The sequence below is a fragment of the Nelumbo nucifera genome, chromosome 1 (genome assembly GCF_055504915.1).
Source record: "Nelumbo nucifera cultivar China Antique chromosome 1, China Antique-T2T, whole genome shotgun sequence".
Taxonomy (NCBI): domain Eukaryota; kingdom Viridiplantae; phylum Streptophyta; class Magnoliopsida; order Proteales; family Nelumbonaceae; genus Nelumbo; species Nelumbo nucifera.
Genome location: NC_142649.1, coordinates 153,765,900 through 153,793,485, shown reverse-complemented (window position 1 = coordinate 153,793,485; position 27,586 = coordinate 153,765,900). Strand labels below are relative to the sequence as shown.

Genomic DNA, 27,586 nt, shown 5'->3' with positions numbered 1-27,586 from the left:
GCTAAAAAGAAGACTCACTTTCACCGACTCACTGCTTTACTGTTCAGCAGTAGTTCAGCATATCCGCCAAAGCGTTACTAAAGCAGTAATTTTAGTCCCAAAGCAAGGTTAATTTGGTCATTACAAGTGTTTGGATCAAGGATGTTACTGAATCGGGTTACTCTTATTTCGGATTGGTATGAAGTGGACCCGTTCTAATATCTAGTTATCTACATGCTTGGTTGAGTATAGGCACACTATATGGACTATGGTAATATGGAGAACGAGTCGGTCCGGGTTCGGATTGGAGCGACTTCAGGTCGAGTTCGGTTTGAATCTGACCAGTATGGTACCCGACCCAGTTTACAATCTCTTGTAATAGATATTGCCCTTGTAATAAAAATACGAGTTAACGAGTCGAGTCAAAGAAGTGACTGAGCGAGTTGTGACTGCGGGTTGTAAGTAAAACTGTTTTTGTGTCTCTCTGTCGCTCTCTGGTTTGCGCACTGAGACCGCCTCGAGTCTCTTTCTCATAAGTTTGATCAACGCCTTCATCTGGATCCTCTTTCTGTCTCTCTTTCCCATCTCTTGTGTCTGTCTCTGTGAGAAGTGGTGGTGGAGGAGAACAAGTATCAGCAAATGGAGGGGACTGTGATGAAGAGAGAGATGTCTGTGGCTGATTACGGTGGACTTAATGGAGGAGGACGAGCAATGGAGCGGAATGAGAAAAGGGGGAAGAGGTTGAGGGAAGAACAGCATGAGGAAGTAGAAAGAGAGGGGTCGGAGCTTCTTCAGGATCCTCTGGTGGTGTTTGGCTCGGATATAATGTTGATGATACTGAGCCGTCTTGACGCTCGCAGCTTGGCAGTCTCCCTGCTTGTCTCTCGTGGATGGCATAGCGTTGCTTCCAGCAACAGTATTTGGAGCAGTAAGGTTATTATCTGTCATTCTCTCTTTCTTTCTGTTTTGATGTTTTGTTTTCTGTTCTCTTGTTTCGTGTTTGGCTTCCAGTTAAGCTGAATTGTTTCCAGTCTCTGTTAATGTTTTGACCTACTAGGTTGATTTATATATTTGATCCATCAAGAACATAAGGGTCATCATTTCTAGTGATCATCAGGAGCCATTAAGCTCACAGGGAGTCTCGATATGTATTTGACTCATCAAGAATCGCAATTTTGATGGACAATCCAGAATTATTTGTTTGGTTGTCCATTTGGACCATTGGTGATTCTTCTAGGGCTACTGATATGGTCAATTCATTTATTTCTATATTGCATTCTCAGCATGCAACCAAGATACCATCCTGATAATCTTATCAAAGGCTACAAACCATGCAGCTCCCTTAGCTGCTGAAACATTGACAAACAACTCTGGTTTGACTTTTGAGGCCATTGTCTTAAGAAGATTTCCAGCCTTTCCAGCATTGGCATTGAATATTTGATGAATCTAGAAGTGGTAGGTCCCCGAAACAGATGTGTATTAGTGTTTCAATTATCACAAGTGTTCTTTGAGTTTGAGCACTACTTTGGGTGCTGCGCTTTTTTTCTGTGTAAACAAACAAAAGAAAATCTTTTAGTTTCCCTACTTTTGTTTTGTTATTTTTATTTTCTTTCCTTATCTCCTGTTTTTTAATAACAGAAAACAGTGTTATCGTTTATAGTTATAGTTGTAAATACATGTAGAACAGAGATACTGCTAATTTATTGTAATTTATTCTGTTTTTTATTAATTTTCTTTGTCTGATGTCTTATAATTTATGATACACTAATTAGTTTAAGTTATCCAAGAATAATGTAACTTCCCATTAAATTGACCTTAAACTTCCTTAAGTTGTATTACTATGCTACTTGATTGTTCATCCTTATTCAATCTGGTTCCTTTCATTTTTTTACTTTCTTGTTTAAAAGCATAAAACTATTTGCAGGAAAATTAAATAATATCTTTGACATTTTTTATTAACTATACACTTTTCCTAGATTAATGAGTAGGAAATTTCTATTGTTCCAAGGAGCTGGAGAGCAGACAAAACAGTTTTTTCTTGGACTATTTTGATTCTCCTCTCTTTGCTGTTTGTTTTCTTGCGAGTGTTTTTAGCAACATTTTGGTGATCCTAAGGCCCAGTCTGTGTCAGACACCTATCAGATTCCAACAATCAACAGATTGTTGAGGGGGGTGCTTTTTATAAATTGTTTTCTTCTAACAATCCATAGGTCTTTGTCTTTTCTTATGGAGGGGGTGAAAGGATGAAAAGAAATATCATCTCGTTAGTTGGAGTAAGGTGTGCAGGCCAAAAGTATTGGCGGTATAGGTGTAAGGGGGCTGAGGGAAGTAAATAAAGCTATGCTAGGTAAATGGTTTTGGAGGTTCAGGGAAAATCAGGGTGGGTTATGGAAGAGGGTAATCCAGGCTAATTATGGGGTGGGAGCCAGGTGAAGCTTCTCAAACTTATGGGTGTTCTGTGTGGAAGGGGGATTGAAAAAGTGTAGTGTTTGTTCAGTGAAGAGTACAAGGTAGGAAATGGGCTGAAAGTCAGGTTCTGGAAGGACTGCTGGTGAGGAGACAGATCTCTAATGGAGATTTTGTTGGAGTTATTTGATATTGCATATGATAAAGATGAGTAGAAAGCCTTATGTGCTGATTTCGGCCAAGCTTCTTGTGAAAGGAAGAGGAGAAAGTTGGGGATTTCAGCAATAGACAGAGGAAAGGGAAGAAAAGGAGAAGAAGGTCGACTAGGATAGTGATCATAACCCTAGCCGCCAGCCCCTCATTCTATTTATAATTAACTTAAATATGAGATATTACAAAGATGCCCCTAGTAGGGCGGCAACTCAACTAAGTACTTACAATTCCTTTAAAAATAAAAGACTAATGGGCCCAAGGCCCAACAACTTCTTAATTTAAAAGAAAACAAACTAAACATAAATCAGCCCACTCAACACTCCCCCTCAAGTTGGGAATAGATGTCACACATTCCCAACTTGCATAGATCATGTTCTAGCTTATTCTTCGCAACACCTTTTGTGAGAACATCAGCAAGCTGCAGGTCAGAAGAAATGTATGGAAGACAAACTTCTCCAGAAGTTACCCTTTCTCTGATAAAATGTCTATCTACTTCAATGTGCTTAGTACGGTCATGCTGGACTGGATTATGGGCAATATTGATTGCTGCCTGGTTATCGCAGTATAGCATCATAGGTTCTTTTGCCTGTACACCGATTTCTTCTAACAGAGAACGGATCCAGAGAAGTTCTGAAACTCTATGTGCCATGGCCCTATATTCCGCTTCTGCACTTGATCTTGCCACAACTGTTTGTTTTTTACTCTTCCATGAGACTAGGTTACCCCCAACTAGGGTGCACACTCCTGAAGTTGATCTTCTGTCATCAAGGCATCCTGCCCAATCCGCATCTGTATAGGTCTCTAGCTTCAATTGTCCATGATCAGTAAACAATATGCCTCTGCCTGGATGTCCCTTCAAATATGCAAGGATCCTATCAACTGCCTTCCAGTGCTGATCTCGTGGAGCATGCATGTATTGACTCACTACACTTACTGCATAGGAGATGTCCGGTCTTGTCATACACAAGTATAGTAGCCGACCCACAAGTCTTTGGTATCTCCCAAGGTCCTTCACTGGTTCACCTTCTGATGCACTGATTCTATGGTTCTGATCAATGGGGGTGCTAACTGCCTTTGTTCCAAGCTTCCCTGTCTCTTGGAGAAGGTCCAAGACATACTTCCTTTGAGAGATAAAAATTCCATGTTTCGATCTTGCAACTTCAATGCCTAAGAAGTATCTTAGTTCTCCCAGATCCTTAATATCAAATTCCTTATGCAAGTTCCTCTTCAGACTATCAATCTCACTCAGATCATTCCCAGTGACAACAATGTCATCCACATAAACAATTAGGATTGACACCAAAGATCCCCTGCGCTTCACAAACAAAGTGTAATCAGATTGAGTTTGAGTGTAGCCAAAAACAATCATGGCCTTTCTGAATCTATCAAACCATGCCCTGGGAGATTGTTTCAAGCCATATAGTGACTTCTTTAGCTTGCACACCTTTTCCTTTTCAGCATTATCATAAAAACCAGCTGGAATATCCATATACACCTCTTCTTGCAGATCCCCATTTAGGAACACATTCTTTACATCCAGTTGAAACAAGGGCCAAGAGTATGAGGCAGCAAGGGAAAGGAGTATCCGAACAGAGGTCATCTTTGCAACTGGCGCAAATGTCTCTAGATAATCAATGCCATAAGTCTGTGTGTATCCTTTTGCAACAAGTCTTGCCTTGTACCTCTCTATACTTCCATCTACCTTATACTTTACCGTATAAACCCATCTGCATCCAACTGTCTCCTTGCCTTCTGGTAGGTTCACAATCTCCCATGTCTGATTCTTAATCAAAGCCTCCATCTCTTCCTGCATAGTTGTCTTCCACTCAGGTTTGGAGAGAGCCTCACTAACACCCTTGGGTATAGACACTGAATCAAGAGAAGAGAGAAAAGCACGGTAGGAAGGAGAAAGTCCACTGTAGGATAAGTACTATGAGATACAGTGAGTAGTGCACTTTCTCTTCCCTTTTCTAAGAGCAATAGGGAGATCAAGGTTATCTGTAACAGTGTCAGTAGGATCAATGGGAACTGAAATAGTGGGATCAAGAGGAATACCTGAATCCGTATCAGCCGAATCTGGAGTCTCCAAGGGATCGACAGGAAGTGGTGTGAGTTCTGCTATAGTGGAATCAACCGCCTTATGAAGTCTCTGCCGTGAGTAATGCTGTGAAATGGAACGCAAAGGAGGTGGCAAGGTGGGTGACATCGGGTGGTGGTCAAGCATAGGAGTAGACATAGGAATTGGAACTGGGAGAGGGATAGACTGCTGACTTACTTCCCCAAAACACTCCCCCTGAGAAGGATCCTTTGAGAAGAAGTACGTAGATTCAAGAAAGGTAACATCCATAGTAACATACCGGTTCCCAGAGACTGGATCATAGCAGCAGTACCCTTTCTGATTCTCTGCATATCCAAGGAAAACACATTTCTTTGCCTTGGGATCAAGCTTCGAATGGTAAGGGCCAAGAATATGTGCAAAGCAGACACATCCAAACACCCTTAGAGGAATATGAAACATCTCCCCCTGAGGAAAAAGAAGGCTGAATGGGGTCCTAAATCCGAGTACACGAGAGGGCACTCTGTTAATCAAGTATACTGCCGTGAGAACTACATCACCCCAAAAACGAACCGGAATTGTGGCTGTGATCATCATGCTTCTTGCCGTCTTAACGATGTGTCTGTTCTTCCTCTCTGCAACACCATTCTGCTGTGGACTCTAGGAGCAACTGCTCTGATGGACAACACCATACTCCAACAAATATGAGGCAAGATGTCTCTCAAAATATTCCCTAGCATTGTCAGATCTGAACATCTTTATTCTTGTCCCAAACTGTGTTAGTACCATCTGGTGGAATTGCCTCACCAAGGATGGTACTTCATCACGTGATTTCATCAGGTAAATCCAGGAATATCGAGAGAAATCATCCACAAACAGGAGAAAATAGCGATAGCTGCCCATAGAGGGAGCATGATAAGGGCTCCACACATCCGAATGAATAACATCAAAGGGAGAAGAACATCTTTTATTACTAGGTTTAAAAGAGTGTCTACAATGCTTTTCGAGTTCACAACCCTCACACTTCAAACTTGACAGACTCACAGACTCAAACAATTTTGGAAACAAACAACTCAAAGAAGAAAAGGATAAATGACCCAGGCGATTGTGCCAAAGCATAATCTGACCCACAGATTTTGACTCACTATCTCTGCAAACATGATGGCTTTGGTGAAGAGGGAGAGCATCTAGGAGGTAGATTCCATTCACTTCACGACCACTCCCGATCGTCCTCTTTGAATCCAGATCCTGCAAAATACAGCATCCAGGAGAAAAAATCACTGAGCAGTTCAGATTCTTAGTCAAACTACTAATAGATAACAAATTAGTGCTCAATCTAGGAACATGGAGGACAGAGGGTAAGCAAATAGAATCATTAATCTTGATAGATCCCTTCCCAGCAATAGAAACACGGGATCCATCAGCTGTGGAGACCCTATCTCTGCTAGAAAAGAGCTGATAAGAGGAGAAAATAGTGGAGCAATGGGTCATATGCTCTAAGGCTCCAGAGTCTATAATCCAAGGAGATCTCTCCTTACCTGAAGCAGAAACATAGTTTGCAGTGACATGTGAACTACCTGTGTGGGCAAAGGAGGTAGAGTGAGCTCCACCTGTGCTACCTGTACCTTGTTGTCCGCTTACGGCTGAACTGGAACTAGCTGTATCCCTCTGATTCAGAAGTAACCCAAACCTCTCAAGCTCGACCCTTACTGCAGCAGATGCAACGGACTCCAAAGCAGCTGTAGTAGGGGGGCCGGAGTATCACCGGTAACTGCCATGTGTGCATTTCCTTTCTTATTCTTCAATCTGGTCGGTACAAGATGTGGGTGAAGCTTCCAACAAGTGTCTCTTGTATGCTTAGGCTTCTTACAGTAGTCACAGACCAAGTCCCTTTTGTCTTCCTTTTTGTTTTCATTGCCATTCTGTTTAGATTTCACAACACTTACCATAATAGACTGATCAGAACTGAGATTTTTCATCATTACATCCCTCCTGCACTCCTCTCCTGACACAAAGGCATATGCTTGGGAGAGAGTGACACTGTCCCTAGAAAGAAGATGTTGTCGTGCAATGTCATACTCAAGGTTAAGGCCAGCAAGGAATTCGAACACCCTATACTTCTCTAAATGTCTTTGATAGGTAGTTGCATCCTTGGTGGTTTCCCAAGCAAAGGTCTCTAGATGGTCGATCTCCTGCCACAGGGTCTTAAGGATTGAAAAATAGGCTGCAACAGATCTATCTCCCTGCCTTGTGGCAATAATTTGATTTCTCAGTTGATAAGCCCTAGCAACATTCTCCCTTTGTGAATAGGTTTCTGCAACCCCATCCCATATCTCCTTAGCAGTGTTTGCCCATAAAAAGTTTTTACTTATATGTGGCAACATAGAATTACACAACCATGTCATTACCATATAATTTTCCTGCACCCACCGGGAGTTGCCAGTTTCGGGTTTCACCTCTTCACCAGTAATATACCCCAATTTCCCACGAGCCCCAATGGCCATCTTTGCAGATTGGGACCATTCCAAGTAGTTTGTACCATCCAACCTAACTGTAGTAATGGTCCCAGCTCCGAAGGGGTCTCCAGCACCTCCTCCCACTGGTCCCATTTCATTCTCGAGCTTATATTCAACTCTGTCCCTCCATGTGTCTCGAAAGAGGTACAAAAAACAACCAAAAAATGCAGCAAGAAGCCTCCAAACCACATGGAACTTGAATCGTCCCTTACAAAAAACCTAGAGGAACCCTAAAAAATTAGGGCACCACTACCTAGGTCAAAATTGAAGAGTCCAACAAAATCAGGACTCTTCCCCTTTCTCTAGTTTTTCCTGATTCTGATGAGAAACCCTAGACCAGCTACAGGGCATACAGATCCATCAAGAAAATCCAAAAACTGGGCTTACCTGAGAGCTTCGATCAGCCTCTTAAATCTCCATGCAGTCGGCCGATCTAGGGCTGCAGGAATGAATCTCTTCAAGAACCTTCAACCTGCTATGATACCAAGTAGAAAGCCTAATGTGCTGATTTCGGCCAAGCTTCTTGTGAAAGGAAGAGGAGAAAGTTGGGGATTTCAGCAATAGATAGAGGAAAGGGAAGAAAAGGAGAAGGTCAACTAGGATAGTGATCACAACCCTAGCCGCCAGCCCCTCATTCTATTTATAATTAACTTAAATATGGGATATTACAAAGATGCCCCTAGTAGGGCAACAAATCAACTAAGTACTTACAATTCCTTTAAAAATAAAAGACTAATGGGCCCAAGGCCCAACAACTTCTTAATTTAAAAGAAAACAAACTAAACATAAATCGGCCCAACATAAATCAGCCCACTCAACAAGATGCAAGTGTGGCCAGCTGTATGCAGATTCAGGATGGCAGTACCGTGTGGATGCCTCAGTTACCAAATTTATGGATGTGTTCCGAGACCATATTTTCTTTTTATTTTGCTGAGTCAACTTCCAGGTATGCATTGGATTCCAATTCCTGTCTTCATGTTCACCCAACGTTATTGCTACTGGGCAAATGGTCGTGATATAGTTCAACCCTCAACAGCAATAAAAGATACAATATATCAATTTTTTGAGGAATTTGAACATCCCAAAGTTACTAAAACATATAAGATAAGGAGGAACCAAATGGCTGTATCCAAATTTAGAAGCTGGCAGCAGTTTCTAAATTTCTAGTATCTATTTTTTAGCCAGCTGTTATCTCTAGAGGTGTCCAATTTTTTAGAAGATCTGCCATTAGTAGTTTTAGTAATTGCTAATTTTCTAAACTTTTAGGAGTTAACAGGAGAATGGAACACAAATTGAGTGAGTTAATTTCTATTCTTCTACGTAGCTTCTTTTCTTCTCCTTTTGAAATCAGTGTTCGTGATTTCTGTTTTTCCTTTGTTGTTTTTAGTAGTTCTTTGGTACTAGAAGAAAACCAGCAACTTCATTCTGGATTTTCTTATGGATTCAGAGCATACTTTGTTGTATTTTGAAGCACTGCTACACATTGACCTTGCCTTCTATGTACCAGCCCCTATGTTAGGTTACCACATAATCTTGCATGACATGGTACAAGATTGTGTAAGGGCATTTAATGGCACATATCAGGGCTCTAGGACAAACCAACCTAAGCATTGATAATGGAAAATTGGCTGTTCAATGTTGTGGATTTTACCACTATCACATAACATTTGCTAACATAAATAGCCTTTCTAAACAGTGTATAACTTCTCCTGAAACTACACACTCTAATGAAGTCTCTGTCAACCTCTACATGCTCAGTTCTGTCATGCTGAACTGGATTATGGGCTATGCTTACGACCTCCTATTATCATAGAGCTACATAGGTATATCATAATTCATAAAATATCCTCAAATTTTCGAGAAAAGACCAAACCCATAGCATCTCTAAAACTCCATGCACCATAGCCCAATATTCAGTCTCAACACTTGACTAGGTAGCTAACAACTAACTATTTATTGTTTCTCCAAGAAACCAGATTGCCTGCAATTAGCGTATGGTAACTAGATGTGAATCTCCTATCATCTATTGATCTAGCCAATTGGCACCTATAAACCCCTCTATCTTCATGTAGCCATGATTAGAATATAAAAATACCTTCCCAAGCTGTCATTTCAAATATGCAAGTATCCTCTGCTACAACCAAATGTATATCTTTGGGTGAGTGCATATACTTATAACAGTCACAGAATAACTAGTACCAGGCTTAGTAATGCATAAGTATAGCAATCTGCCAACAAGTCTCTTAAACATGCCTCAATTCTGGAGCAACTCCCCATCAGAGATGCAGATAGTCCATGGTTAGGATAGGTAGGTGTATCTAGAAGCTTAACACCCAGCTTACCTGTATCTTTCAACCCATCCATCATGCTTCTACTGAATCATTTTGATCTGGTTCCAAGACCTTCGATCAACCAATGCAATGAATTTTCTGATTTTTCTTGATTTTTGGGCAGAATTCTCTAGACCTCACTTCTAGGCAGCAAACTGAGTCAATGTATTATCCAAAAATATTCTAAACATCAGGTGAAATGAACTCTGATGATCAGAAACTTCAATTCTCCATGCACACTGCTGATCCTAGTGATGCATTGGAGAAACTCAAAGAGAAAAGAAGAGGGTTTGCTTTGTTACCAACTTGACTTCTTAGAATCAGATCCAAATGCTATAATCAGTCTAAAACTAATTGATTTTGGGGATCGAAACTAATTGATTCAAGAGATAATAAACTAGTAACAATGCTGAAAAAGAAGACGTAGTTGAGAGAGAAATTGTATTTTGGGGAGCAAAACTGAACCGGTTGTGTGTCCTCTTTTGTTCATTATAAGAGGAGCATTACAATAAAAAAGGATAAGGACAAATCTTCCCATACTGGGCAGCAGCAATAAGAAGCATAATAGAAGATAAAAAATAGCAGAGCCCATTAAGGGCCCAGACCATATAACAGCATTAATGAAGATAAATTAAAAAAAAAAGCCTTAATCCTACTACTATTAATTAATGTGTGGAACACGTTGAAATGTAAGACATTTGTCATTATAAATTCAACTCAAGCTAGGAAAAGTAGAAGAGTGAGGTTGATAAAAAATTGATAGGCTGATTATTGAAGGGGATTCAAAAATTGTGGGTTGGCTGAAAAGAAGGGGGGGGGGGGGAAGGTAATATGAATCTAAGGAATAAGCTCAGGTGCTTCAATCGGATATCTAAAGACATGTTGATCCAAATAAGGTGGATTAGGAGATCTGCAAACAGTATGGCTGATGGTTTAGCCATGCACGGGATTCAGAGAAATTCTATGTTCTGGGCTGTTTTGTAAATAGTGGGATAGTTTCTCTTGGGCTTCTTGTTTCTGCCCACAACTTCTTGTTGTATATGCATTTTTAATCTAATGAATCAATTTTCTGTGTTGCTGATAAAAAAAAAAAAAAAGTAGAAGAGTGAGGTTTCCTGCAGTATGAGCTGTCTCTGGATGGTTTTCTTTCATGTGCGTTGAGAATTCAGAATAAAAAATTTCTTGTTAACCAGGAAATTTTTTTTGTAGGTTTTGTACTCCTAGAAACAATTGGTTTTCTGTGTTCTCACAGATACACCAACTTGCTGCACAATTTGCATGCTTGGTGGTCTTCTAAACAGGTTTTCTAGTAATATAGCAGATTTGTTAATCTTTTCATTCTTCTTCAGTGTAAGGAATTGTGGCAAGGGAAAGCACACATACCTCGTTTGTCACAGGTCCAAGGAATATCAAAGTTGGCTGCTTATTCATTTTCTGTCATGGATGGGAAACGTGTAAGTATATGTCAAACTGTGCCATATTAGTAGTCATGAATATTGTGTGATTTTTCTCATTGCAGTTCTGATATAATGGTTCGTCACTTAATCTGTCTGATCACATTTAAGTGGATACCTGGGGTTAGGGTTCTTTTGGAATTGCATTTCGAGATTGTGAACTTCTTTCTATATTCATAATGTTGCATCTCTTATGAGAGTGTACTTAAACACTTTGTTTCATGTTTCACTGCTGTTCCGAGTCTATCTTGATTACTATCAGCCTATCATGCAAATGATTTTGCTAAGAAGTACCATGTTGTGCTTCCCATAATCATTTTCAAGTTATAATACAGAACCATTGCTCTAAGAAGAAGAACGTGATAGAGAAGAAAGAAACTCTTCTGACAGGCATATTCATGCATTATAAAATAATATAATTACCAAATAATATGTGATCTTACGAATATGCTTCCTATACATTAGAACTTAATATCTCTGAACTCTTATTAAACAGAGCATATATTATTGATCATGCTTAACTTACCCAAAGTACACCTTAACTTGGTTATGGCAACATCTTTAGGAAATCAACAAGCTGGCCTTTAGTCTTCACAAACAGAAAGCATTACTTCTTGATCTCCCTCATGAGATCAACCTCAACATGTTTGGTTCTGTACAATGAATGGAATTATGAGTTATGGGAGCTTTATTGTCATATTACAACTTCATAGGGCCACCTGCAAATACACCAAGTTCTCCTAGTAGTAGCTAGTAGTGTAAGCTACAATTAGCTTAGATAAACGAGGAACCATGGTTCTATATATAGATTCATTGCTTAATCTAGCAAGAACTATTTGTTCTTGCTCAGTGTTACTAAATTTCCACCAACAATAGTACAAAAACAAGGAGTCTATAATCCATCATCTATAGCCCCAACACAATTTGCATCAGTATGTACTTCTACTTGCAGATAACTATGATTTGAAAAGAAAAGTCCTTTTCTAGGAGAATGTTTTAAATATCTAAGAATAATCAACGTCTTTGCGTGGAACACACAGAGTATAAATATACTAAATGATCACACACATGGCATAAGTAATGCCTGGCTTGGTCAACAATAGGTAGAGCAGACACCCTACAAGTTTCTAGAATTTTCCTTCATCTACTACCAATTCCCCTTCATGAACATTGAGTCCATGCTTGGATTTATAGGCATATCCCTCGGTTTAGAACTTGGTTCTTTATATCCTTCAACAAATCTAGAATGTAGTTTCTCTGTGAGATGAAGATGTGTTTTCCTTTATATGGCTACTACAACGTTGAGAAATATTTGAAACTTCCTAAATCTTTAATCTCATATTCTTAAGATAGAAATCTAGTGGTGAGTTGAAGATGAGAATATTATTCAATTTCAGAAACCTAGTGGCCGAAGGATCTTCCAAGGTTGTAGTAGGCAAGTTGAGAAATAAGGACTAAACATCTTGGCAATACTGACATATTATGAGGGAAACTAAATATCTGGCGGAGAGTTGGATGCAATTGTCAATTGGGTGTAGTAGATGTTCAAGACTGCTATCAGTCTTGAACCCTAATAAATTTCAGGTTCAAAAAAGGAGAAAAAGTATAGAGGAGAGAGGGGAAAGAGTAGAGAGAGAGCAGTAGAACACAAGAATTGAAAGGAAGGATAGAATCTAAATGTTCTGCCGCCGCCACTTCTATTTAATATTTATAGGTTATGCTAGTTACATGAAAGGACAAATCTGCCCTTGGTATTTACATAACACATAAAACAATATAAAACTGAAATATAAATAACAACTAGAATAACAGATTGACCATCAGCTAACCCTAGGATGACTAGGGTACATTCTACCCTACGGACAGAGCGAGACCACAGTTGTGGGGCCCACATCAGTGTTCTCTACACTCCCCCTCAAGTTGGGAATAAATGTTTATCATTCCCAACTTGGATAGATCCGCCTCTAGCTTCTTTCTTGATACGACTTTAGTGAGGATATCTGCTAGTTGCATACTGGATGTGATGTAAGGGAGGCATACTTCTTGAGATGAGACCCTCTCTTGTACAAAATGTCGGTCAACCTCAATGTGTTCGGTTCTGTCATGCTGCACTGGATTTTGTGCTATATTAATAGCTGCTTGATTATCACAATACAGCATCAGGGGCTTCTCATATTCAATACCCAACTCCTCAAGTAGAAATCTTAGCCATAGGATTTCAGCCACTCTGTTACCTCCCACAAGGGCACAATATCCTGAGGTAGACCTTCTGTCATCAACACTCTCAGCCCAATTGGCATCCGTATAGACCTCCACCTTCATGTGGTTATTGTTCTTGAATAGTATACCTCTACCCGGGCATCCCTTCAAGTATGCTAATATTCTTTCTGCCGCAAGAAGATGTGTGGTTCTAGGAGAATGCATGTACTGGCTGACAACACTAACAGCATAAGTAATATTTGGCCAAGTGAGGCAGAGATATAGGAGCTTTCCTACCAATCGTTGGAACATAACCTTGTCTTCAAGAGGCTCCCCACTCTCTGCACTAATCCTGTGGTTCTGTTCAATGGGTGTATCTGCAGGCTTGACACCTAACTTTCCAGTTTCTGCCAACAGATCTAGGACATATTTCCTCTGAGAGATAAAGATCCCCTGTTTGGATCTAGCAACCTCAATACCTAAAAAATACCGGAGTGCACCAAGGTCTTTCACCTCAAATTCTTGATGAAAGAGCTGTTTAAGGGACTCAACCTCATGGCTATCATTCCCTGTCACCATAATATCATCAACATATACTGCAAGTAGTGTCAAGGAGGACTCAACCCGCTTGATGAATAGAGTATGATTTGACTGGGCCTGTACGTAACCAAACTTCACAAGGGCTAGTCTAAATCTATCGAACCAAGCCCTAGGTGACTACTTCAAACCATACAAAGCCTTGTTGAGTCGGCAGACCTTCTTACCTGTTTCTGCATCATAGAATCCAGGAGGCAAACGCATGTAAACCTCTTCTTGCAGGTCTCCATTCAGAAAAGCATTTTTCACGTCCATTTGGTATAAAGGCCAAGTGTGACTTGCTGCAAGGGATAATAGGACTCGAATGGTGGTCATCTTGGCTATCGGGGCAAAGGTCTCCAAGTAATCTATGCCATAAGTCTGGGTGAACCCTTTTGCAACTAACCGAGCTTTATACCTCTCAATGGATCCATCTGCATTGTGCTTCATAGTAAATACCCATCTGCAGCCAACTGGTTTCTTTCCTTTGGGCAGATCAACTAGCTCCCAGGTGTTATTTTTCAATAGGGCATTCATCTCAACATGCATTGCATCTTTCCATTCCAGGGCGGATAGGGCTTTTTGCACTGTTCTTGGAATAGGGACATTGGAAACGGAACTAAGGTTGGACCTGTAGGTAGGAGATAGGCGATCATAGGATAAAAACTGGGAAATACAGTGGGCTATAGATGTGGTACAATGTCGTTTCCCTTTACGGATGGCAATTGGAAGGTCAAGGTCATCTGTAGGAGGTGAAATGGCAACAATAGGAGGTGCCCTTCTTGCTTCTCAGCTTCCTTTTAAACTTCATCTCGGTCAAGTCTCAAAAACAGCATTTGGACTACCAATCACAATCAAAACAGTGTAGGACCAATCTGTATTCACAATGTATGTGCACAAAACAGGTATAACTCTGATCTGAAACCAACTAGCAAACACAACAGCAGCAGTCTGTACAGTTCTCACCCCTTAAGAGAGTTCGAAAACCCCAAAAGGATCTAAAGAAACAGCTTAGAAGTAGGTCTGATATGCTTGGCAGAATTAGGGTTTTAATCAGTCCTTAAAGAGAACATTTCAGTTGCACATTCCAATCAGTACCGTACAGATAGACTTGCAGTAGGGTTAATATGTGTTCGAAAACGTGGGGTTACTAGTTCAGATCTGAAAATAAAATTGTATATATTCCTAGGATTGTGGAATGATTGATTTAGAAAGTTTTTTCTTTCTATTTCTTTCTTTCTATTTTTGTACTATCTATTTTTTCTTCTTTCTATTTTCTTTTCTTTCTATTTTTCTTTCTTTCTATTTATTGCACCAGCTTACTATATAAATATGCCCATTGGCAATAGAATGAAACATATCAATATTCTACCATTCCAAAACATGGTATCAGAGCTCTAGGTTTGTCAACCTTGAGATTTTTTCGGCCTTCATTGCCAGTTTTTGTGTTTTTCTCTTCTGGCCTTCAGTGTTGAGACAGTGCGCAGATGATGCTGTGATCTTAAAGAATTTTATTGAAAGAGATAGGGTGTATGATTTTTTGGTCGGACTGAATGCTGAATTTGATCATAGCCCTTGTCACAGCTAAGGAAAGCCGCCGTGGAATCATGCTTGAGCCTAAAGATCCCGAAGGCTCAGCCATGGTGGCAAGGGGAGGAAGTTACAGTGGTTCAAAGGGTGAGAACAATCACAACTTGGCTCGTGACACAACCACCCGTGACTCTAACGATAACCTCTGGTGCACCTATTGCAAGAAGCCCAGGCACACGAAAGATCGGTGCTGGAAACTTCATGGGAAACCTCCCACATCCAGCAAGGAATGGGAAATCGAGGAGTTTCAAGAGTTCAACAGGCCCATAATGTCTTCACAACCCCGCAACAAGAACACTCAAGTCAGGGACCATTTAATGATGAAGAAATTGAAAGGCTAAGGTGCTTCCTAAAATCCTTGAAACCAGGAAATGGTTCTACCTCTCTTGCTCTCTCAGGTGAGTCTTTATCTCTAGGATTATATGCCTCAGCTAGTGTTTTTCCATGGATGCTTGATTCTGGAGCTACTAACAACATGACACCCTCTTCATAACATTTTCTCACTTATACACCCTGTCCTAGTAATAGAAAAATTTCTGTTGCTGATGGTTCTTTCACCACAGTGGCAGGGATTGGGAATATTCAAATTACTCCATCCCTATTACTTAAAAATGTGCTTCGTGTTCCCAAGTTATCCACTAGCCTTGTCTCTATACATAAACTAACCCAGGATGTGAACTGCAATGTTGTGTTCTTCCCTTCTTACTGTGTATTTCAAGACCAGGTTTCGGGGAAGAAGATTGGACTTGCTAAGGAAAGAGATGGACTCTACTACCTTGAAGCAACCAGCAATCATCTCACACTGTTATGCATGTCACACACGAGTCATTCTTATGTACCTTCAATAAAGATTTAATTTGGCGTCATCATTTCCGTTTTGGTCATCCTTCATTTCCTATTTTAAAAACAATGTTTCCTTCCTTGTTTAAAGGAATTGATGTTGAAACCTTTCATTGTGATGTTTGTGAACTTGCTAAGAACAAAAGGGTTTCTTTCCCAATCAGCAATAAAAGATCTTCAACTCCTTTTTATTTGATTCATTCGGATATATGGGGCCCTTTTCAAATTCCCAACATTACTGGTTCCAGATGGTTCGTCACCTTTATTGATGATTGCACTAGGGTCACATGGATTTTTCTTCTTAAGTCTAAATCTGATGTGGGTATGATTCTTCCCAACTTTCATAACATGGTCCAAACTCAGTTTGGTGTGAGAATTAAAAGGTTTCGATTTGATAATGCTACAGATTATTTTAATCAGAATTTGTCCCCATTTTTTCAGAAAGAAGGCATTGTGCATGAATCCTCCTATGTTAACACTCCCCAACAGAATGGGGTAGCTGAGAGAAAAAATGGCCATCTTTTGCAAACCACCCGAGCCTTTCTCTTTCAAAATCAGGTGCCAAAACAATATTGGGGGGAAGCTGTCCTTACTGTTGCCTACACCATAAATAGACTACCATCTAAAGTTCTTGACAACTAAAGCCCAATACAAGTCCTTTCTCAATTTTACCCTGATATTTGAGCCTCAAATAATCTCACACCAAGAATTTTTGGCTGCACTGCCTTTGTTCATGTCCATAATAAGGGAAAATTAGACCCACGAGCAATTAGGTGTGTCTTCTTGGGATATTCCCCAACTCAGAAAGGTTATAAATGTTATCATCCAGCCACCAGGAAATTCTACACCTCCATCGATGTCACATTTGAGGAAGGAAAATCTTTTTTCACTCAACCTTATCTTCAGGGGGAGCCCTCATTAATGGAAGATAAGGCCTCGGATCTACTCTCCCTAGATGTATTACCCTCCTCACAGACATTCAATCATCAAGAATCACATCCCTCTGAGTCACATTCCTCTGAGCCCCACATTCCCGAGTCTCAACAAGAGTCAAACAACCCGACCATTGAACCAAATTCGGACACTGTTAACCCCACGAATGATGTGCATGATAATGTGAAATATATGCAGGTTTACTCTAGGAGGAAAAATCCAGATCCTCAACCTGTGCAAGTCCAAGATTCAACTCCTAATCCTCGAACTGAGGGATGCTTAGAACCTGAACCTACACCTTCACAGTCTGAGTATGAGTATGACCTACCTATTGCACTGAGAAAAGGAACCAGAGAATGTACCAAATGCCCATTGTAACCTTTAGCCAAATATGTATCATTCCAAAGATTCTCTAAATCCCATAAAAGTTTTCTAGCCAGCCTTAACACCATTCCAATTCCTAATACTCTAGCCGAGGCACTTTCTAATAAGGAGTGGAGAAAAGCCATGAGAGTGGAAATGGAGGCATTAGAAAAAAACAACACATGAGAAGTTGTGGATCTACCAAGAAACAAGAAGACAGTAGGTTGTAAATGGGTGTTCACAATTAAGTACAAATCTGATGGGTCATTAGAAAGGTACAAAACACGCCTGGTAGCCAAGGGATATACACAAACTTATGGGGTAGATTATCAGGAGACTTTTGCCCCAGTAGCTAAAATGAATACAGTAAGGGTGTTACTGTCTTTGGATGCTAACTATAATTGGGATTTGCAGCAGTTTGATGTAAAAAATGCGTTTCTCCATGGTGATCTAGAAGAGGAGATATGCATGGACATTCCACCGGGTTTTGGAGAAGGCATTAAAGGGAACACAATTTGTCGGTTGAAGAAAGCACTATACGGTCTCAAACAATCTCTGAGAGCATGGTTTGGAAGGTTTACGAAGGTAATGCTGAGTACAGGTTACAAGCAAAGTCAAGGTGACCACACATTGTTTATCAAACACACAGCCTCAGGGGGAGTTACTGCACTATTAGTCTATGTGGATGATATAATCGTTACTGGGAATGATAAAAAGGAGAAGAAAGCATTGAAAAACTGCCTTGCCAGAGAATTTGAGATAAAAGACTTGGGGAGACTAAAGTATTTTCTCGGAATTGAAGTTGCACATTCTAAACAAGGCATCTTTATCTCTCAACAAAAGTATGTTGTTGATCTTTTGAGAGAAATAGGAAATATGGCATGTAAACTAGCTTCCACGCCTATAGATCCCAATCATAAACTTGGAGAAGCCAACGAGAATGCAAGTGTAGACAAGGAGATGTTCCAAAGACTAGTTGGAAAACTCATTTATTTTGCACATACATGACCAGATATTGCATATGCTATAAGTGTAATAAGTCAGTTTATGCATAATCCTAAAGAAGTTCATCTGTAGGCTGCTCATCGAATTCTGCACTATTTGAAAGCCAATCCAGGAAAATGAATTTTATTCAGAAGAAATGGAGGACTGACTCTTGAAGCATATGCAGATGCCGATTATGCAGGATCTCCAGTAGATAGACGGTCAACTTCTGGTTATTGTACCTTCTTAGGAGGAAACTTAGTCACTTGGAGGAGTAAGAAGCAAAATGTAGTGGCTCGGTCAAGTGCAGAGGCAGAATTCAGGGCTATGGCACAAGGAGTGTGTGAATTACTCTGGTTGAAGATAATTTTAGAAGACCTGAAGATTCCACGAGAAGAGCCTATGAAACTATATTGTGACAACAAGTCAGCCATCAATATTGCTCACAATCCTGTTCAACATGACAGGACGAAGCACATCGAAATTGACCGACACTTTATAAAAGAGAAACTGGACAGCAAGTTGATTTGCACTCCCTATGTGTTTACAAAAGGACAACTGGCCGATGTACTTACTAAAGGGCTCAATAGTACAGACTTTCGGAGAATTATAGCCAAGCTGGGAATAGAGGATCTCTATTCACCAGCTTGAGGGGGAGTGTTGGAAAACGTGGGGTTACTGGTTCAGATCTGAAAATAGAATTGTATATATTCTTAGGATTGTGGAAGGATTGATTTAGAAAGTTTTTTCTTTCTATTTTTGTACTTTCTATTTTCTCTTCTTTCTTTTTTCTTCTTTCTATTTTCTTTTCTTTCTATTTTTCTTTCTTTCTATTTATTGCAGCAACTTACTGTATAAATATGCCCATTGGCAATAGAATGAAACATATCAGTATTCTACCATTCCAAAACAATATGAAACCCTAAAATCTGATCAATGCTAACAAAAAACTTGAGGACATCTCCAGGTAAATCGCAAGGTTCAGTCTAACATTAGGGTTTGCCGCAAGATCACTTTCAAACCCTAGAGTAGGAGAAAAAAAGCTAAGGCAGTTTGGCCAAACAGTAGGGTTTGCTGTAAAACCCTAGAGAATAGAAGGGAGAAAACCGTAGAATGGTTTGGCCGCCCTTTCTAGATAGATCCAACCTATCTTCTCTGATAGAACTTCTCTTAGAAAATAAATAACTTACAAGAAAAAACTGTTCGCTGCCTTCCAAGGTTACCCGAACCCTAGTCTTCTCTGATTCTTCCTGATCACCAACACTCTGCAACCGTGACAAGCCTTCAACAGCTGCTAAACCTTTTGGCGATCTCCAAGAATCAGTCTGCGAACTCCACCTTCTCAGCTTCCAGTCCTAGGGGATTCTCATGTGGTCGGCTGGTACTAGACTCACATGAGAAACCCTAACCTTGCTCTGATACCAAGTAGATGTTCAAGACTACTATCAGTCTTGAACCCTAATAAATTTTAGGTTCGAAAAAGGAGAAAAAGTATAGAGGAGAGAGGAGAAAGAGTAGAGAGAGAGCAGTAGAACACAAGAATTGAAAGGAATGACAAAATCTAAATGTTCTGCCGCCGCCACTTCTATTTAATATTTATAGGTTATGCTAGTTACATGAAAGGACAAATCTGCCCTTGGTATTTACATAACACATAAAACAATATAAAACTGAAATATAAATAACAACTAGAATAACAAATTGACCATCAGCTAACCCTAGGATGACTAGGGTACATTCTACCCTACGGACAGAGTGGGACCACAGCTGTGGGGCCCACACCAGTGTTCTCTATAGGTGTAAAGATCAGCCAATAGTTTGGCAAATTCCATACCAAACAAGGAGTGAATAGGGCATTGTTGTTTTGGGGGAACATACCGATGTACAAATAGCAAGCTTGGGATTAGGAGCCAATGGCTCAATGTGGGATTTCAGCATCCTATTGTACATGTTATTCTTTCACTCATATTAATGAAGTTCCAACAGTTAATAATAAAAACAATTGAAGCCAATAAATGTTTAAATTGTTGAATCATTGCATGGAAATTCCCAGTCATGATAATATCATCTGCATACACATTGAGAGAAGTAGTAGATTTCTCATCATGTTTGATATACTGTGTATTTTCTGTATGACTTTGAGAATACCCGACCTTTGTAACAGCTTTATTCAACCCATTAAACCAAGTTCCAAAAGATCGCTTCAACCCACAAATAATTTTTCGAATATCTTACAAACTTCAACATTATCCAATGAAGAAAGTATAGAAAGGCAACATGCATGCTTCCTCAAAGAGAGCATAATGCTTAATTGCCCTAGGGAACCACATCGTGAGTATCGATTGATTGTCAATGCTTTGATAACACTGACATGGTATAGAAGAAATTACACCAAAAAAATAGAAAATCAACCCAAATTTGTGAGACAAAGTCCTATCAATCCATGAATGTCATTTTTTTTGGTAATACCAGAAATGTCATATGGATTGCACAGAAGTGATCCCACCATATATACCAGCTAGAAAACAATAAACTAAAATTTCTGATTTTTGCATTCCTTGGAAGTAACAAAAAGGCTTCAACCAATCTGCAAAACATCATCAGTAAAAACCTAAAAAGTATAATCTATCAAAATCTAGGTTTTTATTCCTTAGATATAGAAGACTGGCTGTACCCCTTCTGACATAATGCGTATAGTTAGTGATGTCAGCAAGTTTCTTGGAAAAAAAATCTAAAAGGAAGAAAACTATAGGATGCTTTGGTGCCAATTAGTGATTTGGTGGAAGAAGGAAGAATGTGATATGGAAGAATGAAAACTCTATCTGTTGGCAGATTTGTTAATATAAGGTAAAATTACAAATTTATTCCCTATCAATTAGAAATTAACATTTCTACAACATTTGATACACCTGATCATATTTATTTGGGTATTTGAGATTAGGATCCTTTTTAAGTAATTTCTCATCTCTCACAAATCACAATTGAGGAACGAGGATCTCTTCATGAAATGAAAGAAGGCTTTGCTAAGTTGAGTTTCAGAGATCATAATGATGCATTGTCATTCAGTAGTAATAAGCAATTGATTCATGATTGAGTACTCTTCAGAGCCCCGTCTTTTTTTTTTTTGGTACCAAAGTTATGTCTAAATCATAGGATGTACTTCCCGATGAGAGCTTTCCTTCCACCATTTTAGCTGAGGCACCAATTCCAATCTATGATTCCATTGCTACAATTACTGTTACCACACATTATCATCCAAGCCCTAAAATAACATAATCATGGTTGTAAATAGCCAATGCTTCTCTTGGACCAATGAGAATTTTCCTTACTATTACAGTTTTAGTTAGAGGTGCAAATCAAGAGATATTTCAGAACCAAAATTCATCCTATGGAAGTGATTCATACCGCGGAAAATAATTTGTTTATATCGATGTATTTGCGGTAATTGTTGGTAGTTGGAAGATAAATTGCGTGCAATTCCTAATCTTGAATTCTTTTTCTCTCAGAACCGCATTATGAAGGAGGACCTCTGTGATCATGTGTGGGAATTTCGTTTTAAAAAGGTTTGTTCCAACATAGTTCTTTTTCTTCTTACTTTTATTTACTTCTGCTCAGACCCACATGAACTGAACTTAGGGCTGCCAAAAAACACCTAATTACTGCAAGAAAAATTTCCTTGAATCCTAAACCTATGATACCCAGATACTGATACTGACACAGAACACAGATACGGCTAAAATCTCGGACAAAGATACAAGCATGGGTTTCTATGGAATATATTTATATCATGTTTTAATACCTAGTTTTAAAAGCCATATACTAGTTTCAAGACTCGTATCATGCCAAACTTAATTAATTTTCAACATGTACAGATTTTTTATAGTATAATTTGTTAAAATATATTATATATTTTAAAAGTGATAATATCATAGAGTACGTCTAGAAGTATCTACACAGTATCTGGCAAATGTTGTGTCTGGCACCGGTAACTAGGCATGTACAGGTATCTGGGTATCATGGTCATAAACCAATCTGATTGCACTTGTCATTGGCAGGAGGCTCCTGAATATTGGAGAAACCTAGATCCTTCTTGGAAGGGCACAGGCCCTCCTATGCACCGCTACTTCCATCCAAATGGCACCCAAACTGCAGATCCTGGTGATCCAGTTTGGGGTGGCCATGAGTGCAGTTATTCTGTTGTTACCAGTTTTGTTGGAGAGGGAAGGATCAGGGAACATTATGTTAGGATAAACAGATGGCCTCAAATGTCTGTTTCAAGGAAGCAGGACTGGAGCTGGGAGTTGGCCAACCATTTGTTTTGTTACACAAGCATTCCAGACCCTGAGAAGGAGGGTGGCACTGGACCACTATTGCCAGTCTGGTAAGTAGATAACCAAAATGTGTGCTGGATACTGGTTTATTGGTGCCAAGAATACCTTCTATCGATATTTATCCAGGTAATTTTTTTTTGATCAATTATTTATCCAGGTAATTCATAGAACACTTTTGCACTGTTTGTTGTAAGCATGATGACACATATGAAATATTGAGTTGAATTTTATATTAAAAAATACCAGTTATATGTCTTTGCCTCCACTGTGATCTCACACTATATTCCACTACTTAAAGGAGCAGAACCCTTCGCAATGTCAAATAATGGTAATTAGTAAGTCTCAGAGGTATAGAACTTTTGGGTATTCTTCTAAAGGTAAGGTTGACAGGCACCATACAAGTAGCCACTGTGCTCATGTAGTAGTAAGACTATTAAATTATGTGGTCATGTAATTCAGAATCTATTATTGTGTTATTAGATGTGATGGTAATTTGATGTACTATTTACTTAGACGGAAAGACTATGCAAAATTTAAGAAATTATCAATTATAACATTATTAACTGGAATGAGTAAACTGTCCCAAAGAAATCAGGACCATACAATCTGCTTTTCCGGCTACTTTATTAAGTGTTTAGATATAAGTAACTCAAATGCGTACATGGAAGATGTATCTTACGTTGCAAGGTGGTCATTCCTCATTTAGAAATGTTTTTTTTTATAGTCTATATGCATGAAACAATTGATTGTGCATTTGAATTCCTAAGCAATTATAATCCTGTTATTAACTGGTCGTTGAGACCAAAGCTACCAAAACCCTTTCTTTTCATGTGATGCAGGTACTCAAAGACAGACTTCTCTGGTCATTGTTCTACGAGGCGCAAAACAGGAGAGGGTTTTGTCTCAAAACCGTGAGACCCCATTCCTGTCTGGAACCAAGCGCCTGCTTCTCCCAGCTGCTTGTTGAAGGTCTAGTGTGCATAGAGTGATGAACAGCCCAAGTTGTGTATATAGCATATATGTTATCAACTAGACTTGCAGTTGTAATCAATATATAAATAGGAGTAGCAGAGAGGAAGAAAACACATCCCACAAGAGAAGTATAATACAGACTCTGTGAATACACTAGTCGTTCAATAGCAAAGGAAAGCTACAATTGCACATTATAACAGATGATTTTCTCATTTCACTTCACTTCACTTCTTGAATCTCATCCAATGCGTAATTGTTTGTAGAAACATTGGCATAATTGACCTTGTTGAATCGAACCACGACAGGGTAGCGAGTTTTGGGATCCTGTACAGTGTAACAAATGCCAATATTCAGAAGAAGATAGAAATAGAATAAAATAGAGCATAGAGGGGCAGGTTTCTTGTGCTTGCTCAACTGACATCCAGGAGTGGCCATCTATCTTTGCTGTCATAACTCTTCATTTGAGTGAGTTTTAGCATCTGATCAATAGATAAGGTTATCCAAGTCTTGGGCCATAGACTGAATTGACAAAATATATACACCAATTGGGCGACCTTATTGGGCCGGCCATCAGCCCTTTACCAATCAAGGAGATGGCCTCAAGTTATGTCGGTTGGCTTAATTGACAAAGGGATGGTGCCTGAATGGTGGCTCCAACAGGAGAAAACTATAGCACCCGTTTACTGCTAGCTGGTAACATGAAGCTATGAAGTCTAGTCATATTCCTAATATAAATCCACACACACACATACAGAGAGAGAGAGAGAACCTGATCCACAGTGACCACAGAACCAATGCCATTGTACCAGTAGGATTCCTTCCTGAGAATCTTAACCTGAAGACAGAATGAAACAAAGATAACTAAAACAGGAGCTGATGTACTGGTTTGTTTGTATTGCTAATGTTGCAAGGCAAGGCTTATATTTTTGTTTTCATCATTAGAGAGATAGAAGACTCTCTGCTCAGCTCCTTTGTCTCACAGAAGAAGGATGGAGAGGAAAAGCATCCCCTGGTTGTAGCAAGTAATCATTCCACTCCAAGAATAAGTGAATAACCATCTCTTCTTCAGAAAAAAAAAGACAGGAAAATGAAGAGTCCTTCTTCTCTTTCTTTATCCAACAACAAGCAATCATAAGATAAATGAATAAATAAAAAATAGGAATGACAGTCCAACCAGAGCCTCCTCCACAGAACAAGGAGGAGAATTAGCTAGTGGTGAAAGTGCTAAAATTCTTACAACAGTACCTTAGTCCCTCTCTTGGGTCCAATCGGAGGAGGCTTGGGAGGCGGAGCTGCACCCTCCTTAGGGGCAGGTGCGGCCGGTGGCGCCGTCGGCTCTTCCGACGCCCGTACAACTAGCCGTGAATCCCTCCTAGAAGAGAAGGAGACGATGTTCTTTGAAGAGGAGCTGGTGTTGGACGTCAAGTTAGACGTGAGCACGAACCCAGAAGCCGCAGACGCCATGTTACAGCTACCCATTGGCCACTTCTCTTCTCTTCACTGGTTTTCTATATCTCCTCTCTGTTCTGTTATTTCCAATAATAAAACCGAAAAATTATGAAATGAAGTGTGTTGGGGTCGTTTATGATCTGAGAGTTTTGATGAGAGGCTCCAAATTTTCAACTCTTGTTTGCTTCTGCAGAAATTATCTGAACCTCTAAATGGTGATAGAAACGGTTTCCACCACTAGGATGCTGCCACGTCAAAACCATATCCGTTCCTTTCGGATAACCCCATCTCCCCGTTCTTGTAAAGATTTTGCTTCATTAAAGCGCCACCGGATTCCGAAAATGCCCCTAGACTTTGCGTGAATTACGGATTTGCAATTTCCCAGGGATCACACGTGGAAGCGTCAGATCTGATTTCATCTTGGAACCGATTCTTCATTGCGTTCTCCGTTCATGTCCACCATGTGTCTAGCCTGGGAGATCTTGACAGCATTTCAATTTTCAATCTCACTAAACCTAAACGAGGTCCTATCTAGCCAGGTTTTTCAGTCATAACTCATCCATCTTCATTCATTGTTTTGCAATTGTTTATTGTTGTTGTTGATTGTTTGCAATGACATCCCAATTCCCAATTAACCATCATCTGCACTATCATGCCCACGAGCTTTTATTTTCTTACTCTTTAGCATATGACAGTCAAAATTATTTAAGTGATTCAGATATTGTTCATTTGATGCCTTCTCTTCCTAGGATTCTCCATCCAAAGTATTTCATCTCAGCTCTCAAAAATTATTACAAATTTGAAAAGAAGATTCATTTTTATCTTAAGAATCATTTATTGTTTTTATTTTTGTATTCGTGTTTTAAGTAACATATTCCATGGCTAGACTAAACACGGGGAAATAAATGGGAGATGATGTTTTTCATCAGACTTAAAGAGCAGACAAACTGTGGTGACTTCAATAAAAAACAAAAGGCTTTGGTTCTTGTCCTACCATTTTGCTCCATCAAGAGCCATATCTTGTTCTTCTTTTATTGTTGATCATCATCATCTGTAACTAAGGTTTTGATGAATGCAATTTGCCTCTTGGCATCTTTAAAAAAAGTGGAACAACTCCATCATTCCATGTATGATTATGAGCAATTATGTATATACTAGCGGAGGGCCCCTGCGAACCGTTGATCCATTGATTCGTTGACATGGTCTTTGGCCAAAAGTTGTTGAATCAGTTAACGATTTATTGACTCAAGTAGTCGAACCATCGACCTGTTGACCCGTTCAATGGTTTTTGACCATTTTTTTTAATTTTTTCATTGGGAACTGTAGAGAACACTGATGTGGGCCCCACAGCTACGGTCCCACTGTGTTCGTAGGGTAGAAGGTGTTCTAGTCTTCCTAGGGTCAACTGTTGGTCATTTAGTTGTTTCAATTGTTATTTATTTCAGTCTTATTTTGCTCTATTTGTTATGTAAAGACTAAGGGCAAATTTGTCCTTTCCATGTAATGAGCATAACCTATAAATATTAAATAAAGTGGCGGCAACAGAACATTGAGCTTATGTTCCTCCTTTCAACTCTTGTGTTCTACTACTCTTCCTCCTCTCTTCTCTATACCTTTTTCCTTATTTTCGAACCTGAAATCAATTAGGGTTCAAGACTGATAACAGTCCTGAACGTCTACTTGGTATTAGAGATAGGGTTTCTCATGTGAGTCTAGTCCAGCCGAACACATGAGAACCATCTAAGGCTGGAAGCTGAGAAAGTAGAGTTCGCTGGCTGGTTCTTGGAGATCTCCAGAGGGTTTAGCTGCTATTTGAAGAATTGCCACAGTTGCAGCGTGTTGGTGATCAAGAAGAATCAGAGAAGGCTTGGGTTCGGGTAACCTTGGAAAGCAGCGAACAACATCCTCTTGTAAGTTTTTTATTTTCTGAGAGAAGTACTATCAGAGAAGATAGGTTGGATCTATCTAGCAAGGGCGGCTGAACCACTCTAGGGTTTTATCTTTCTATTCTCTAGGGTTTTGTCTTAACCCTGCGACAAACCCTAATACTGGGCTGAACCTTGTGATCTAATACTGTGGCAAACCCTAATAGTTCTCTCCTCATCATTGATCAGTTTTAGGGTTTCATATTAACCATACTACAAGCCTTATTCGTACGGTACTGTCTGGAGTGTACGGCTGAGAATTTGCTTTTAGGACTGATTAAAACCCCAATTCTACTTCAACATATCAGATTATTCTTCAAGTTGTTTTTCAGTTTTCTTTTGGGGTTTTGAACTCTTCTAAGGGGGTGAAAACTGTACGGACTGTTGCTGTTGTGTGTGGTAATTGGTTTCAAATCAGTTTTATACCTGCTTCATGCACATCTACTATGAGTATAGATTGGTTATATACT

General features: G+C 39.5%; 2 protein-coding genes across 4 annotated transcripts; one reads left to right on the top strand and one right to left on the bottom strand.

Annotated features, from left to right (window-relative positions):
* The first annotated feature begins 484 nt into the window (after positions 1–484).
* On the top strand, positions 485–23,941 carry LOC104587644 (uncharacterized). 3 transcript variants are annotated; one of them, XR_733630.3, is made up of 5 exons: positions 488–912; positions 10,850–10,954; positions 21,946–22,002; positions 22,495–22,896; positions 23,610–23,941. XR_733630.3 is itself a non-coding variant. In XM_010245337.3 (5 exons), the coding sequence occupies exons 1-5, from the start codon at positions 619–621 to the stop codon at positions 23,683–23,685; spliced, it is 858 nt and encodes a 285-aa protein (XP_010243639.1). In that variant the 5' UTR covers positions 488–618; the 3' UTR covers positions 23,686–23,941. The 3 variants fall into 3 exon arrangements, 2 of the variants coding, with proteins under 2 accessions (XP_010243640.1, XP_010243639.1); XM_010245337.3 differs by having other exon boundaries at positions 22,495–22,820; XM_010245338.3 differs by lacking the exon at positions 10,850–10,954 and having other exon boundaries at positions 485–912; positions 22,495–22,820.
* On the bottom strand, positions 23,791–25,356 carry LOC104587643 (photosystem I reaction center subunit IV, chloroplastic). Its single transcript, XM_010245336.3, has 3 exons — positions 24,988–25,356; positions 24,512–24,577; positions 23,791–24,066 (listed from the first exon to the last, which is right to left on the bottom strand). The coding sequence occupies exons 1-3, from the start codon at positions 25,219–25,221 to the stop codon at positions 23,962–23,964; spliced, it is 405 nt and encodes a 134-aa protein (XP_010243638.1). The 5' UTR covers positions 25,222–25,356; the 3' UTR covers positions 23,791–23,961.
* Positions 25,357–27,586: the final 2,230 nt, after the last annotated feature.

Excerpts from the sequence above, each read along its gene's own strand:
- LOC104587644 (XM_010245337.3), top strand. The coding sequence starts at position 619 with ATGGAGGGGACTGTGATGAAGAGAGAGATGTCTGTGGCTGATTACGGT. Across the intron at positions 22,003-22,494 it reads GGGAATTTCGTTTTAAAAAG|GAGGCTCCTGAATATTGGAG; the intron begins GTTTGTTCCAAC and ends TGTCATTGGCAG. Across the intron at positions 22,821-23,609 it reads GGACCACTATTGCCAGTCTG|GTACTCAAAGACAGACTTCT; the intron begins GTAAGTAGATAA and ends CATGTGATGCAG.
- LOC104587643 (XM_010245336.3), bottom strand. The coding sequence starts at position 25,221 with ATGGGTAGCTGTAACATGGCGTCTGCGGCTTCTGGGTTCGTGCTCACG. Across the intron at positions 24,578-24,987 it reads GACCCAAGAGAGGGACTAAG|GTTAAGATTCTCAGGAAGGA; the intron begins GTACTGTTGTAA and ends TTCTGTCTTCAG. Across the intron at positions 24,067-24,511 it reads CTGTGGTCACTGTGGATCAG|GATCCCAAAACTCGCTACCC; the intron begins GTTCTCTCTCTC and ends TACACTGTACAG.